Source organism: Hyperolius riggenbachi, chromosome 6 (assembly GCF_040937935.1).
Source record: "Hyperolius riggenbachi isolate aHypRig1 chromosome 6, aHypRig1.pri, whole genome shotgun sequence".
In the NCBI taxonomy this organism is placed as follows: Eukaryota; Metazoa; Chordata; class Amphibia; order Anura; family Hyperoliidae; genus Hyperolius; species Hyperolius riggenbachi.
Window position 1 is genome coordinate 295,029,064 of NC_090651.1, and position 17,530 is coordinate 295,046,593.

The window sequence follows — 17,530 nt, forward strand, 5'->3', positions numbered from 1 at the left end:
GAGAAGCGCTCTCATCTCTATCCCCAGAGTCCGTGGATAGACTCACATTTTTAAAAATCAACCAGGCCTGGATTGAAGGCACGTTCCAGGTCCTGTTGTCGGCGAGAGGAGGACATGAGGTGCCTGGGAATTCTTTTTTCACATTAACCTTCAGTGCCGGCTGCGTGTGCTCCTTTTTATTTCGTTTAAATCGGCCCAGCAGGGCCTGAGCGGCACCCTCCGGCGTCTCTGGACGAGCTCAGCTCGTCCAGAACGCTCAGCAGGTTAAGGCCATTCGAATTCATGATCACGACTCGTTATCCGAATTCAATTCATGATCACGGCTCGAATTAGAATTCAAATCGAATTCTATGGTCGTGATCACAACGGAATCCGAATTTGACCCGGACCCGAATTCGAATGTACTAGAATCGAATTTGGATACATTCGAGCAACACTGGTGTTTTCTCCTCTGGTTTTACAGTCCACATGCTGAAAAAATCTGGGAAATACATTCTTAAGATTTACTTGGTTAAAATCTCCAGCAATGATGAAAATTGCATCAGGGTGTGAGTTCTGTTGCTTACTAATGACATCAAATAGTTGTTCATTTGCTGACTTAGTATTGGCATGAGGTGGAATGTACACTGCCATAATTATAATAACTGTATGTTCCCTGGGTAGGTAAAATGGTCAACATCTCAGCATTAGATATTCCACATCAGGAGAACAAAACTTGTTGATTATGGTTACGTTAGTGCACCAAGCATTATTGATATAGACACATAGTCCTCCACCTGTTTTCTTGCCAATATCATGCGTTCAATCAGCACGGTGAAGCATGTGACCTGCAAGCTCAACTGTAGTGTCTGGTATGGATGGAGGGGTCCAGCCATGTCTCCGAAAAAATCAAAAGGCAACAGTCTCTCATAGTTTTATACGTTGAGATATCCAGTCGGAGCTCATCCATTTTATTTGCGAGGGATCTCACATTTGCAAGAAGTGCGCTAGGAAGAGGGGTTTTATGTGGAGTAGCTCTCAGTCTAGTTATCAGTCCTGAACGCTTACCTCTCTTTTGTTTCCTCTTGCTTCGCTTTCTGCCTTGTCTATTTCTGAGGATAGCAGTGGTTAACGAAGTCCCGGTGATCTGAGAATCTCCTGCGGTATTGATTCCGTGTTAAAGTAATCTCCTGTGCTGCTTGATCCGATCTGTAGAAGCTCCTGGCAATTGTAGTGGATGCTTGCCTTTGCTTGTGAGGCGGTGAAGGTCAGTAGGAAGAAAATTAATAGAAGAGAGCACCAATGTGGGTAGCATGAAGCCGCTGCGTCTGTGTGCGCCGCCATCGTATTTGGTCTGTGCTGCAGATGATGGTTCGTGTGCTGTAGATGATGGTTCGTGCTGCAGATGATGCTGATCTCCAGAAGGGAGAGAGAGCAGAGGATGTTACCTGCTTCACAGCCAGACATCGGAGATGTTTATGATTAAAGCTTAAGATCCACCTAGAAGCTGAGGTGGTTTTCATCTGGTGAGCGTTTAGAGAGCAAGGAAGAGGAGTTATAGGAGAGTGGCACGTATTGCTTCACGAACACACGGGCACGGAAGTGTTGTGCTATAGGCAATCTGCAAACTGAACGTTATCACCCTATGTGCAGTTTTTCTATATGTGTTTTCAGGTTACGGAGAGTGCAGCAGTAATTATTGGAGTATATCAGACTTTGGACTTCTCTGCAGCGATTCCAGGAACGGAATTGTGATTGAGACGCTGGGGACTATTATACTTTAAATTTTTTGTGAATTACCAAACTAATACCCCACGTGTGAAAATCTTAGTGAATTTGAAAAAAAAAATCTAAAATACTGAATGTGGTATTTTATTTGAAAAACTGATTCTTTTTTTACTGAACACTGAACAGGTCTTAGTGAAAGTCTATCTTATTACATAAACCACAGTATAAAAAAATATAAATCATCTTCTTTTTACCCTTCAGATTATCTACACAATGCGAAACCCTAAAGATGTAATTGTGTCTTTCTTCTTCTTCCGCAAAATGTATTGCTATCACAAAGTAAATGGTGATTTTCAGAAATCTGTTGATGTCTTTCTGGAGGGAAATGGTGAGTTTGTCAGTAATGTTTTCCCCTCTCCAACTTGAAAGCAAGAAGTTTGAATCAGGATGATACAATGTATTGGGTAACTTAGAAGAAAATGAGTAAGCTTTTGGCTAATAAGCGTTCTTCAGATTTGATTCCTGTCTGCTAACAAGATGTTAGAACAGGCAGCTTATATACACTACATTATATACACTACACATTAAAAGGGCTTACATAGGCCTCAATTAACTAAGATCTTGCTGGTGATAATAAGGCAAGAGAAAACTTACCACCACACTTCGATCTTGCCTTATTAACCTCTTGAGGACCCACCCTTTACCCCCCCTTAAGGACCAGCGCTGTTTTAGCTGATCTGTGCTGGGTGGGCTGTGCAGCCCCCAGCACAGATCAGGGTGCAGGCAGAGCGACCAGATCGCCCCCCTTTTTTCCCCACTAGGGGGATGATGTGCTGGGGGGGTCTGATCGCTCCTGCCTGATGGGTGTTGCGGGGGGGGGGCACCTCAAAGCCCCCCTCCACGGCGAGATTCCCCCCCTCCCTCTCCTCCCTGTCCCCCCTGGCGATCTGGGCTGCACAGGACGCTATCCGTCCTGTGCAGCCAGTGACAGGCTGTCCCCTGTCACATGGCGGCGATCCCCCGGCCGCTGATTGGCCGGGGATCGCCGATCTGCCTTACGGCGCTGCTGCGCAGCAGCGCCGTACAATGTAAACAAAGCGGATTATTTCTGCTTGTGTTTACATTTAGCCTGCGAGCCGCGATCGGCGGCCCGCAGTCTATTCACGGAGCCCCCCGCCGTGAATTGACAGGAAGCAGCCGCTCGCGCGAGTGGCTGCTTCCTGATGAATTAGCCTGCAGCCGGCGATGCAGAACTGCGTCGCTGGTCCTGCAGCTGCCACTTTGCCGACGCGCGGTATGAGTGCGCGGTCGGCAAGTGGTTAAGGTGTAGAGATAAGTTTTCACAGTGAGAGAGTTATTTTATCACTTTAGTCCTTAAAGAGACTCTGAAGCCTCCTAAAATACCTGCTTTTAATTGACAAGTAGAGATGGCCCGAACGGTTCGCCGGCGGACAGTTCCCGGCGTAATTCAACTGTTCACATCCGCGGCAGGACGCGAACACATACCGCGTTCGACCCGCCCCAATACCTCGTCATTGGGCTAAACTTTGACTCTCTACATCACAGTCAGCAGACACATGGTAGCCAGTCAGGCTACACTCCTCCACAGACCCCCGACCCCTATATAAATGCAGCAGTGCCGGCCATGTTCTCAGTTTGCTGCTACTGCGGAAGGGAAAGACATTGCTGGAGATAGGGAAAGCATTAGTTAGGCTGTTGTTAGCTTGCTCCTCACTGAAATTTATTGCTGAAAGCTCCCCCAAAAAACCCTTTTGAGGGCTGTAAGAAATCACCTTTAGCTCCGGCACCAGCAACTCATCAGAGCTGCAATTTACAGCGACAGCATACAGGAGATAGAGCGGAGACAGCCTTCTTCACCTTTCAAAGGGGTTTATTAAGCATCTTGTGTTACAGTTTGATTTCTTCAAATTATAAATAGTCTTTCCTATGTCCTATGTACTTCACATATATTTACAGCATACATACAGGAAGCTAGCATTCTAACTAGAAGCATAGAGAGCCGGATAGCTGGAAAATAGAGTACAGTCCCCTTTTCCCTCCGTGCTCCCTCTTTATATGAACATCAAAGAGTTAAATTCTGATATCATCTGAGCCATACCTCCAAGCCTACAATTGGCTCAGACCCCTTATGGTGTCATGATACACACCTACTTGATTAATATTCTATGAGCCCCTTTCCCCTAGTCGCAAAGAATCCCATGTTGATAAATCTGGCCTATGTTTAATTTTCCCGTGGCCTGCCTGTCAGGGACAATTAGACCTGTGGCCTTCTACAAAGGAACATATTCCCAGTACATGACTGTATCATTTCTCTCCAAGAAACTCTGCTTAAAGAGACCCTGTATCTCAAGTCTTTAGACTTCAGTACCTGAGGCCTAGAATTCCAGTATACTTACATTCTAACAAGGGCTAATATTCTTCTGATGTGTTTTTTTTTGTGTGACACTGTATACAGCCCACAGTCCGAGCTGGCCCTTGCTGTTGTCCACCAGCACACTGTATTACCAGTGCATATCTTTCCACTGTATGCAATTTAACTTACTATAGCATAGCTCTCTGTGTGGGTGACACTGCATACAGCCCACAGTCCCAGCTGGCCTTTGTAGTCTGCCAGCACACTTTATCACCAGTGCATATCTTTCCACTGTATTTGTGATTGAACTTACTATAGCATAGCTCTCTGTGTGGGTGACACTGCATACAGCCCACAGTTCCAGCTGGACCTTGCTGTACTCCCCCAGCACACTGTATCACCAGTGCATATCTTTCCACTCTATTTGTGATTGAACTTACTATAGCATAGCTCTCTGTGTGGGTGACACTGCATACAGCCCACAGTCCCAGTTGGCCCTTGCTGTACTCCGTCAGCACACTGTATTACCAGTGCATATCCTTCCACTGTATTTGTGATTGAACTTACTATAGCATAGCTCTCTGTGGGGGTAACACACTGCATACAGCCCACAGAGAGACAGGGACAGTTAGCTAGGCTGTTCTTTATTGCTGAAAGCACCCTAAAACAAAAGCTTTTTTGAAGGCTCATATTGTTCTATTGTGTTTTGTGTGTGTGTGTGTGTGTGTGTGTGTGTGTGTGTGTGTGTGTGTGTGTGTGTGTGTGTGTGTGTGTGTGTGTGTGTGTGTGTGTGTGTGACACTGGCCAGGCCGGGCCACAGTCATTGCCTTGCCGGTCCTTGCAGTACTACTATCCTCTTCTATTTATTACAAGTCAGCACACTGTGTATCATCATAAGCTGTGCTTAGCTTGCAACTGTATTTGTGATTGAACATACTATAAGATATCTGTCTGTGTGGGTTAAAGTACACAGCCCAGAGACACACACACACACACACACAGACAGCTGCACAAAGCGTTGGGTCAAGGGTCTATCTGACCATGGATGCCTGGTCTGCAAAGCACGGTCAGGGCAGGTATATTACTTATACACATTGGGTAAACCTGCTGACCGCTGGCAAGCATGGAGTACGTGGCTGTGCAGTGGACTTGGTGACACCACTATGGCTTGCAGGCAGGCCTGCTGCCACCTCCTCTTCTTCTCCTCCTACATCCTCTTCTCTGTTGTCCTCCTCCTCGACTGAATCCTACTCTACTGCTGCGCTCTCCTCTCAAACTGCACACCGCCAGCTTCCCAGGGCCTATTCTGCATACCAGGTACGATGGTGTCATGCCATCTTGGACATGTCTTGTCTCAAAGCCGAGGGTCACACTGGACCAATACTCCTGGCTGCTTTGAACAAACAGGTGGATCAGTGGCTGACCCCGCACCAACTGGAGATTGGCAAAGTGGTGTGTGACAACGGAAGCAATCTTTTGTCAGCTTTGAGTTTGGGCAGGTTGACACGTGCCCTGCATGGCACATGTGCTGAATCTTATAATCCAACAATTTGTGTGTAAGTTCCCAGGCTTACAGGAGATCCTGAAGCAGTCCAAACAACAAACAAACAAACACAGAACATTTATATCGCGCTTTTCTCCTGACGGACTCAAAGCGCCAGAGCAGCAGCCACTAGGACGCGCTCTATAGGCAGCAGCAGTGCTAGGGAAACTTGCCCAAGATCTCCTACTGAATAGGTGGTGGTTTACTGAACAGGCAGAGCCGAGATTCGAACCCAGGTCGCCTGTGTCAGAGGCAGAGCCCTTAACCATTACGCTATCCAGCCACTCCAGTCCAGGAAAGTGTGTGGGCATTTCAGGCACTTGCCAGTGAGGCGCTTGATTTGCGACATCCCGACTCGTTGGAATTCAATGCTCCTCATGTTTGACCGCCTGCTACAACAGGAGAAAGTCACCAATGAGTATCTGTACAGCTATGGTACTAGGGCAGGCTCTGGGGAGCAGGGGATTTTTTTCTGCCGAGGTACTGGACACTCATGCGTAATGCCTGTAGGCTCATGCGTCCGTTTGAGGAGGTGACAAACCTAGTGAGTCGCAGTGAAGGTGCCATCAGCGACCTGATCCCATACGATCTCTTCCTGGAGCATGCCGTGTGTAGAGTGGTGGATCAAGCTGTGGAGGAGCATGAACAGGAAGAGGAAGAGTTGTGGGAACCAGAACCAGATCTGTTGTCAACACCTGCGGCAGCACGGAAGAGGGGGAGGAGGAGAAGTCAGAGGAGGAAGGTGGCTTTGAGGAGGAGGTGGAAGAACAACCACAGCAGGCATCACAGGGGGCTTGTGCTGCTCACCTTTTCGGGTACCTGTGGTATTGTTTGTGGCTGGGGGAGGAGGAGAACTTACCTGACAGCAGTGAGGAAGAAGCAGAGGAGATGACGACTAGGTCGGCATCTAACCATGTGCAGATGGGGTCTTTCATGCAGTCCAGCCTGTTGAGAGATCCCCGTATTAAAAAAAACTCAAGGAGAAAGACCTGTACTGGGTGGCAACGCTACTAGACCCTTGGTATAAGAAAAAAGTGCGCGGAGATGTTACCACATTACCAGAAGGCAGAAAGAATGCTGCACTTGCATAACAAGCTGGCAAGTATGCTTTACACTGCGTTTAAGGATGTTATCACAGCACAATGGGAGAGAGGTGCCAGTAATCCTCCTCCTCCCATGTCCACGTAGGCAAGGACAGGACGCTCTAGCGATCTGATGGTGAAGTCGGACATGCAGACTTTCCTTAGTCCAATGCTTTGCCTCAGCCCTTTGGGATCCACCCTCCAACAACGCCTCAACCGGCAGGTAGCCGACTACCTGGCCTTAAGTGCGAATATAGAAACTGTGAGCAGCGATGAATCTCTAGACTACTGGGTGCCCAGGCTTGACCTGTAGCCAGAGCTGTCACAATTTGCCATCCAACTTCTGGCTTGCCCTGCCTCAAGCGCCCTGTCAGAAAGGACATTCAGTGCAGCAGGAGACATCGTCACTGACAAGAGTCTGCTAGGTCAAAAAAGTGTTCAGTACCTCACCTTTATTTAACCCTCTGGGCGATACAATTGCATCGCCCAGGAGGGGGCGTAGCACTTTTTTTTTAATTTTTTCTTTTTTAAATCATGTAGCGAGCCCTGGGCTCGCTACATAATAGCCGCTGCGCAGCGGCATCCCCCCACCCACTCCGAGCGCCTTCGGCGATCAGAGTAAGCAGGAAATCCCGTTCAGAACAGGATTTCCTGCTGGGCTTCCCCGGTTGCCATGGCGACGGGGTGGGATGACGTCACTGACGTCAGAGGGAGTCACAATCCAGCCCTCAGCGCTGCCTGGCACTGATTGGCCAGGCTGTGCAAGGGGTCTGGGGGGGGCTGCGCGGCACGGTGGGTAGCGGCAGATTGGCGGCGATTGGAAGTTACACGCAGCTAGCAAAGTGCTAGCTGCGTGTAACAAAGAAAAAATTATGCAAATCGGCCCACCAGGGCCTGAGAAATCCTCCTGCGCGATATACCCCGAGCCCAGCTCGGGATTATCGCTCAGGAGGTTAAATGAATGAGGCATTGATCCCGGAGGGCTACTGCCTGCTGGATTGGCGGCGAGCGGCGGCGATTGGAAGTTACACGCAGCTAGCAAAGTGCTAGCTACGTGTAACAAAGAAAAAATTATGCAAATCGGCCCACCAGGGCCTGAGAAATCCTCCTGTGCGATATACCCCGAGCTCAGCTCGGGATTATCGCTCAGGAGGTTAAATGAATGAGGCATTGATCCCGGAGGGCTACTGCCTGCCGGAAGACTAAGTCTAAGACTAAGTCAGTCCCCACATGGCATCTCTGCCTGCAGGCCACTTGACTGCCTTAACCGCCACCACCAACAGGGTCCAGGACACCAGGTAGATTTCTGAATGTTTAAGGCTGCTGCGAGCAGCGGCCGCTACCAAAAATAATAATTTTTCTAGTGTGTGTACATGCCTAATTTTTCTGGCTGCACTGTGGCTGCAACAACAACAAAACAAAATGCATGTACATGTGTCAATTCCCCTTTGTGTTCTTTACTTTGCCACGGTGAAGGGGCTTGCATATCACAATGAAGCAATGACCAATATGTGCGTGTTGAGGGCACACCTAAGATAAAAAGGTTGTTGCTTCATTGTGGACAACCTAAATTCAATCAGCTGGACAGTCACTGTTGTTCTGTCATTGAGCTACCTCAGCCCGACCATACGGGCTGGAAAACCGCCATCACCTGCACTCTCGCCAACATGTGCACCAACACGCCCATTACTACACAAACAGCTGTTTGCGGTGCGTTGAACAGTGAGTTTGGTCTGTCAGTGTGAAGCAGTACACTACTTACACTATACCTGATCGATGTATACACACGCAAGATGTTTTAAAGCACTTTATGCCTCCAATTTAGAAATGTAATGTGATTTCTGCCCTTTAGGGATTGTAACCCTACTCTGCGTTAAATATGTTATTTTCCAAGGGATCTTTGGCATGTATCCTACTCCGGCATGCCCCCCTCCAGGTGTTAGACCCCTTGAAACAACTTTCCCATCACTTTTGTGGCCAGAAATAGTCCCTGTATGTTTTAAAATTCACCTGCCCGTTGAAGTATATGGCGGCTCGCCCGGTTCGTGTGAACTCAAAAGTTTGCGGAAGTTCGTGTTTGCGAACCCAAAATCTGATGTTCAGGCCATCTCTATTGACAAGCCTCTTCAGCATTAATGCCAGTGCTGAAACGCTGCATCCCTGCGGCTGAACACTCAATTAGCACCCCGAAATCTGTAGTTCTGCCTCCATTTGCGTCACTCTGCGTGGATCTCCGCCTTTCCCCACCCCTCCCAGTGAAAGAAGACTGAGAGGGGCGGGAAGAGACGGAGATCCGGGCAGATTGACGCAAATACTGTAGAGGCAGAGCTACTGCACAAACGCTGCCTCTACATGGAAGGAGCCCCAAAATTTGCCCTGAGGATTTCGGGGGTATTAATTGAGTGTTCAGGCACGGGGATGAAGCATTTCAGCACTGGCATTAATGCTGAAGAGGCTTGTCGAGTAAAAACAGTTATTTTAGGAGGTTTCAGGCTCTCTTAAAAGCGGATCAGAGATAAAAAACGAATATGACAAGTAACTTGTCTATACATCTTATCTAAAGTTTAGACAGCAAATTACACAGCTAATTTAGCTGCAAACAGCTTCAACAGTTTATGATAATTTATTCCTGTGATACAAAGAGAGCGGCCATGTTCTGTTTGTCACATTACACAAAGGCAAGCTGCACTGCATCTCCAGCCCTAGGCCTTTGAAAACTTCACTCCCCTCTCCTCCTCCCTCCTACCCTCTGCCTCTGAAATCTCTGGCTAGTAACACCTCCTCCTCCGCCAGCCCAGACTGATCTCCCATAAGCCCTTGCTACATAAGTCTGACATTGTCAAGGCTCTCTGGAGATGCTGTGGGCGAGACTTGTTTAGCTTACAGGGAATTAGAGTATTAAAACAAAAAACAAAAAGTATTTGAGGAATGCCCTATACACTATATGAAAGGAACTCCTGAGGTAAATTGTTTAGTGAATACTACATGCCTTATCGCCATGGTGATAACACTAGAAACAGCTCAGAAATGTTATCAAAGACAGGAGATAAGCTGATTGAATTGTGGTCATTGTTTTGTAAACATAAATAAATTTCATTAGATGCTTTAATTACAACATCAGGAGGGTCTCACATGGATGCTAGCTAATTTATGACAAATAGATAAGATAACTTGTTTGCTTAACCCTCCTGGCGGTTTGTCAAAATCCGCCAGGGGGCAGCAAATATGTTTAAAAAAAAATAAAAAAAATGTTTTTCATGTAGCGAGACGAGGTCTCGCTACATGATAGCCGCTGCTGAGCGGCATCCCCCCAGCCCCTCCGATCGCCGCCGGCAATCGGAGATCAGGAGATCCCGTTCAAAGAACGGGATCTCCTGGAGGGCTTCCCCCGTCGCCATGGCGACGGGGCGGGATGACGTCACCGACGTCATCGACGTCGTGACGTCAAAGGGGACTCCGATCCACCCCACGGCGCTGCCTGGCACTGATTGGTCAGGCAGCGCACGGGGTCTAGGGGGGGGGCGGCTGCGGCGACGCGTATAGCGGCGGATCGGTGGGTAGCGGCGGCGATCGGGCACTGCACGCAGCTAGCAAAGTGCTAGCTGCGTGCAGCAAAAAAAAAATTATGCAAATCGGCCCAGCGGGGCCTGAGCGGTGCCTCCCGGCGGCATAGCCCGTGCTCGGCACGGGCTTACCGCCAGGGAGGTTAAAGGGAATCTGTGATGGGCTGGAGAGAAAAAAAATATACATACCTGGGGCTTTCTCCAGCCCCCTCCAGACTGACCGCTCCCTTGCAGTCCTCCAGGGCCATCTGGATCCTTCTTAATTCACACCGGGAGTTCGGTCTGGGGCGTACTGCGCATGCCCTGGCCACGCACTGCCGGCCCTTAGAGGAAGACGGGGGAGTGCTCGTGGCCTGCGCCAAGTGGCCCCCGACTGGAGGACATTCCGGGGCAAATTGTGGAGGTTCCAGATGGCGCTGGAAGACAGCAAGGGAGCAATCGGCCTAAAAGGGACTGGAGGAAGCCCCAGGTATGTATAATTTTTTCTCTCCAGCCCATCTCAGGCATACTTAAAACATCACATACCACAGACTCAGGGTGATGAGGAGACATCGTAAAACATTGTAAAGGCTAAAGAGAACTGTGGCATTTAAAACCCATCTTACCAGCATAAGAAATACAAAGAATTGTGGCTTTTAAAGAGACTCTGTAACAAAATGTTGTGCCTTATTTCTTCTGTCCTATAAGTTCCTATTACTGTTCTAATGTGGTCTGTCTTACTGCAGCCTTTCCTACTTGCACTGTCTCTGTAATAAATCTTATCTCCTTTCCTCTGTCGTGTCTGTCGGGCTAAGGCTGGAATGTGTGGAATGTGCAGCACTGCTTGTCATTGGCAGAAGCTTTACACACCACCTCCAAGCTCTGCATGAGTCACACCAGATAGCTGTTCACAGCCTATGATACTCTGGTTAGAAGCCATGTCATTTGTTTGTAAACACTGCCTAAAACTGTTCATTACAAGCCAGGATTGCAGCAGGGAGTGGCAGAAACAGCACAGAGGGGCACAGGAGAAAATAAGGAATAGAATGGTATGCTTTTTATTGTAAGAATATTAGAGTACAAATTCTCTTTAAAACCCATCGTTCCAGCACAAAAAAATTACTATCCTTGTTTAAACTTTCATCTACAGTTTTGAACCAATGTATACATTTTGTCTCTTTTGTTTGCCTTTCTTTACGCGATTTGAAAACACCCAATAATACAGTGTTGTAAAGATCGCTTAAACTGTGTCCAAATAAGCAGAAATGTGTGGGCACTGGGAGACCAGTAAATATATTATTGGGATTTTACTGTTGAAGGTACCGTCATCAGAGGCAAAAATTGAAAATCTGGACTTACCAGATCCAGCTCCCCGTAGCCCAAGAGGTCCCCTGGCATCCTTTGGGTCCCTTTTGTGCTGTTTCTCCCATACAAAGTGAAATTTCTGTAACAAATCCAGAGTCATTACTACAAATCAGGGAGTCACCTAACAAAACTTTGATGACCTACCCCCAATGTTCACAACCCCTTCCTCCTCCTCCCACAACCTTAAAGGATACCAGAGGTGACATGTGACATGATGAGATAGACATGTGTATGTACAGTGCCAAGCACTGCTAAGAAATTCCAACTATAAAACCTAGCAGAAAAGGGCTTCCGAGAGCAAGAAAGAGATAAAAAAGGGGAATTTCTTATTAGTGAGGGCCACACTGTAGTCACTTCCTGTCTGAGTCAGGACTGAGTCAGCCACTTACATACCTGATATTTAACTCTTTCAGGCAGAGAAAGAAAAAAAGGAACACCACATAGTTATTAGTGTGCTAGGCACTGTACATATACATGTCTATCTCATCATGTCACATGTCACTTCGGGTATCCTTTAAAGGACATCTGAGGTGAAAATAAACTGTTGAGAAAAAACAACTGTATCTAGCCTCTTCTTCCTAAAATTACTTTTTTTAGATATCTCACAGTTTTATTTGATATTTAAATCTAGTTTTTAAGTTTTTACTGTTTCATCGTCTCTGCTCAATGACACTTTCATTGAATTATGCCAGGGCTCAAATCTATGAACTATTGATCCTTTTTATCTCTTTCCTGCTCCAAGAATCCATTTACTGACAGAAAAGTGTTTTATGGCTGTCATTACTTATTTATGAGGGTTAATCTATCCTCCAACCCAGTCCCGACCCAGACAGAAACTGTCACTTGCATACTTGATTTTTAACTTTTTAAGTCTTAGACAGAAAAAAGGAACACAGCCTAGTTATTTGTGTGTTTGGCACTGTACATACACATGTCTATCTCATCATGTCACATGTCACTTCGGTTGTCCTTTAATCCCATTTTCAGTAGTTATATAAGAAGTGTGGCCTTGCCTGCTGCATAAATCTGCAGCATGCCATCCAGCCATCTCCACAATGTGATTTGGATGGCAGCTCACCTAAATATGCAGCGTTTCCCACACCCCACTCGCATCTGCAGATTTGGGCGTAGTGGAAATAGGCCCTAATATACATCTAATTGTATTGAAAGTCCCAATGAGTACATCAGATGAGTTCTGTACCCTGTTTAATAGCACTTTGAAGGGAAGCTGTACATGTGCAGACTGACTGTCACAGTCACTGGAGGGATCGGTCATGGCGGCAGGTACTTGCGGGTGTCCGGCGCATGGGTCAATGTGTTCCTCTTCCGGGGGGCATGTTGATATGCGCTCATGTGAGCATGCATATGAAGTTCCGAATTTTGCCGTGGGTTTTCTGTGCGCGGACATATGCATATGAGGGTCCCTGTTAGGCACAGATTCCTTGTGCGCATGCGCAAGCGTATTGCGCAAGCACGTACGTGCATGCGTACACGTTTTCCCGCCTAGAGGCCTACTTAAACCAAGAGACAGCACTAGCAACTTGCTGTAGTATTGCAGCTAGTGTCTGTTCCTGTGACGTGGTCATACCTGACCTGATTCCATGCTCTGATTGCTGACCCTGGCTTGTATGCTTACCCAATCTGTCGCCGACTCCTGGTTTGCCCTACTACCCGCTTTGATATCGATATTAGCTTGTCTGAGGATCTGATCCGTTGCTCACTTTTGCTCGATCCGATTACCCACTCTGCTGCCGACTCCGGCCTGTCTGAGACTCTGATTAACCACTGGGTTCTGCAGCATTCCACTATCTGCTTGTCTGACTGCCCCCCCCCCCCCCCCCCCCCCGCAGGTCTCCTGCCACTCGCTGTCTCATTCCTCCTGTTCCAACTTCAGGGGCAACTGGCATTGAACTGCAAGAGAAGCTGCTCTCCACACTCCAGTATCCGAAGAATCAGGCATGTGAGTACTACACACCTGACAGAATACTACAGCCGAAGGATGGATACCGTGAGGCAGCGAGTGGCAGGAGAGCTGGGGTGGTAGATATCGGGTGAAGTACACCGATGGTTAACAAAGGCTTCTCTTGATAAGGGAACAGCAGGCAGGCTGAACAAGACTTAAATTATCTGAAAGTCAGAGTAGATTGCCACCAGACAAACTTTCGGGCAGTCAGACCTGCAGATAGGGGAATGCAGCCGGAGCCAGTGGATAATCGGCGTCTCAGACAGGCTGGAGTCGGCAGCAGAGCGGGTTAGTTGGACCAAGCAAGAGTCGGCAACGGATCGGGTACTCAGACAAGGCAATATCAGTAACCAGGCAGGTAGTCGAACAAAGCAGGAGTCGGTAACAGATTGGGTATACATACAAGCCAGGGTCAGCATTCAGAACAAGGAATCAGGGCAGGTTTAACCAGGTCACAAGAACAGACACTAGCTGCAATACTACAGCAAGTTGCTAGTGCTGTCTCCCGGTTTAAGTAGGCCTCTAGGCGGGAAAACGTGTATGCATGTGCGTATGTGCTTACACAGTATGCCAGCGCACGTGTACAAAGAACACGCGCCAAAATGTGGAAGTTCATAAACGCGCATCAACGTGCCCTCCGGAAGAGGAACACATGGATGCGCATGCGCCGGGACACCCATAAGTATCTGCCGCCATGACCGATCACTCTAGTGACTGTGACACAGACATTAATTAATGATTTGTTTGCAAACAGTCAGGATTGGGGAGATGGGGGGCATAATTGATAGTGATGAGCAGAAAATATGCCTATTATTATTATTATTATTGATTTATAAAGCGCCAACATATGCCTATGCGTAATTATGCATCGTAATTCGCAATTACGCATCGTAATCGTAATGCAAAATTTGGGGGAAAGTGTAATTAATTTCATATGTAATTGTAATCGGTCGTACTTTCGCTTCATTTTTGCTTAATTTTGTGCTGACTTTAATGGTCAATAGCAAAGCCCCTGTACAAGCTATTGCTACCAAAATTGCTATAAGGAGAATAGTGGGTAAAGGTAAAAAAAAAAATGTTCAAAAAAGACCTTGTAGTTTTTGAGAAAACTGATTTTAAAAATGCAAAGAAAAATGGTTTTAAAACTTTCATTTTTCTGAGTTTAACCTCCCTGGCGGTGCATTTCTGTCTGGAGTTATGAATCAAAAGCGGTACATTTTTTTCAAGAATCTTAAGCCTCCAATTCTTAAGTCATATCTCACCAAAATATATCAGAATAAAAACCTGGTAGACATTTTTTACCCATCCCCGATGACATCATGCTGCCCGACGTCACACCACACGCCACAAACCGCCACTTGGCCATCCTGATTGGCTGCTTGGGATCCCCGGAAGAAGAGTGGAGTAGAAGGGGATCCTGGCGGCCGGAGGGAGATGCCTGGGTCCTGCTGGCAACGCCGATCACACATGGGACCCAGGAAAAGGCAGCACGCAACGGTTTTGGGCCAGCCTGAGCTGAGCTTGGCCTTACCGCTCTGGGAAAGTGAAACTCAGCCCAAGCTCATCTCGGGAATGCAGCCAGGGGGGTTAAAATACATTTTTCTTTTCATTTTGAGGCTCCCCTGCACACTGCAAATCTGATTTGTGTTTCCGATTTGCAATTCTGATTTACGATTCAGATTTTTCCCTGGATGCTATCAAAGCAAGAAGGAAAACGCAGACAAAAAGAGGCATGCAGTACCGATTAAAAATCGCAAATCAGAATCGCATGTTAAATTGCATCAAAATCGCAAATCGGAATCGCATGTAGTGTGCAAGAGGCCTCAAATTAATTTTCTCAAAAGCTACAAGGTCTTTCTTGAAAAAATTTTTTTTTACTTGTACCCACTATTCTCCTTAACATATGTAGCATTTTGATAGCAGTAGAGTTGTCGCAAACACGTGGATTTTGGTTCGCGAGTGCGAACTTGCGAAAAAGTTCGCAAACCGGTGAATCAACGCGAACCGGAATAGACTTCAATGGGCAGGCAAACTTTCAAAATTACAAACACTAATTCTGGCCACAAAAGTGATGGAAAAGATGTTTCAAGGGGTCTAACACCTGGAGGGGGGCATGGCAGAGTGGTATACACGCCAAAAGTCCCGGGGAAAAATCCAGATTTGACGCAAAGCAGGGTTATAATCCCTAAAGGGCAGAAATCACATTGAATGCTAAATTGGAGGCCTAAAGTGCTTGAAAACATCTCAATTTTCAGTAGCAGAGAGTACAGATGGCATTGCTCTCATCTGAGGCAGACACACAAAAAAATTTCCACACCGCTGAGCCCTAGGATGATGACTGCCGACGGAGTGTTAAGTGGGGTGCCAGAATCAGAGCAGGAGGAGGAAGATATGTCACCCTTCCATACGGAAGCTGAGGAAGATGAGGTGTTCTGTGTTAAATAGTGAACTACGTCCTGACAATATTGGGGGTTGATGGTGCGTGCCTTCTTCTGAACACTGTACTTTAGTAGAGGGCCACACAAAATAATGACAGCACGACCTCGAACAGACCTGCCGGATGGCCTGCCTCTGCCTGTTGATTTGTCCATATTTGGGGTGATGAAGTGAAAAGATATGCACGGACTGGTATATAAAACTGTGTGCTGTCACACAGGTGCAGTAAAAGGTATACAGTGACTGGTATTACAAAACAATGTGCAGCTGTCACACAGGTGCAGTTAACAGGTATGCACAGACTAGTATATAAAACAGTATGTGGTCACACAGAGGTGCAGTGAACAGGTATGCAGTGACTAGTATATAAAACTGTGTGCTGTCACTCACAGGTGCAGAGAAAGGTATACAGTGACTGGTATTACAATACAATGTGCAGCTGTCACACACACAGGTGCAGTGAAAAGGTAGGCACTGAATGTGCTGGGCCTGGCACAGTATAGCAATTAGCAAGAACCAGACAGGGCTGTATATGCAAGTGTCAGTGGGCCACACACACAAAAAAAAAAAACACATCACAAGAACATTAGCTCTCAAAAGAGCTGTTTTGGTGGTGCTTTTCAGCAACAAATATCAGCAAGGAGCAAGCGAACAGACCTCCTAATTATCGCTTTCCATATCTCCAATGTCTCTCCCTTCTCTCACTAAAACAGGCAGCAGCAAGCTCACAGAGTGAGAACATTGCCGATGCTGCAGTGCAGCCTTATATAAGGGGGGGAGGGGCTCCAGGAGGGAGTGCAGCCTGATTGGCTACCATGTGTCTGCTGACTATGATGTAGAGGGTCAAAGTTTAGCCCAATGATGTAGTAAAGGGGGCAGGTCAAACCACCATAAAGTTCGCGTTTTGCTGTGAACGCGAATCCATGATGTTCGCGCAAATACGTTCGCGTGCAAACGGTTTGGGACAACTCTAGATAGCAGTAGCTGGTATGGAAGCTTTGCTATTCGTCGCTAAAGTCGGTATGAAAATACATGAAAATTCATATGTATTACGCATGATTTCACAAAATCAATTGAATTAACAATGTGTAATTACGTATAGGCATAGTTGTGAAAATTTACGTGAAATTTTGCGTAATCATAATTATCTGATTATGATCATCACTGATAATTGATGCTGGATTAAAACTGATTATTGGACAGGGGACAATTTAGGGCTAATTTGGCATTAGGAAATTAATTTGTAGAAATGTACTGTAACATTTCTTTCAGGTGGCTACGGCTCTTGGTTTAACCATCTCAAAGGCTGGATGCAAATGAAGGACGACAGCAGATTTTTCTTTATCACATATGAAGAGCTTCTAAAGGTATGGAAATACAGGTGATTGCATGTGGCAGGGGAGTAACTAGAAATCACTGGGCCCTCTTGCTAAACTTTGGCTGGGGCCCCTCTCCCCCAGACAGCAGTGAAGCACTGCATGCATTTTCTCTATCAATTACATTAGCTAGTGATAAAAC

General features: G+C 46.8%; 1 protein-coding gene across 1 annotated transcript in view; it reads left to right on the forward strand.

Annotated features, from left to right (window-relative positions):
- The window catches only part of LOC137522800 (sulfotransferase 2B1-like), an 84,798-nt gene that overhangs the window by 43,271 nt on the left and 23,997 nt on the right, over positions 1-17,530 (forward strand). Inside the window, exons 3-4 of the mRNA XM_068242892.1 lie at positions 1,969-2,095; positions 17,285-17,379. Of these exons, the coding sequence (XP_068098993.1) occupies positions 1,969-2,095; positions 17,285-17,379 (222 nt within the window). The remainder of the gene's footprint in view (positions 1-1,968; positions 2,096-17,284; positions 17,380-17,530) is intronic.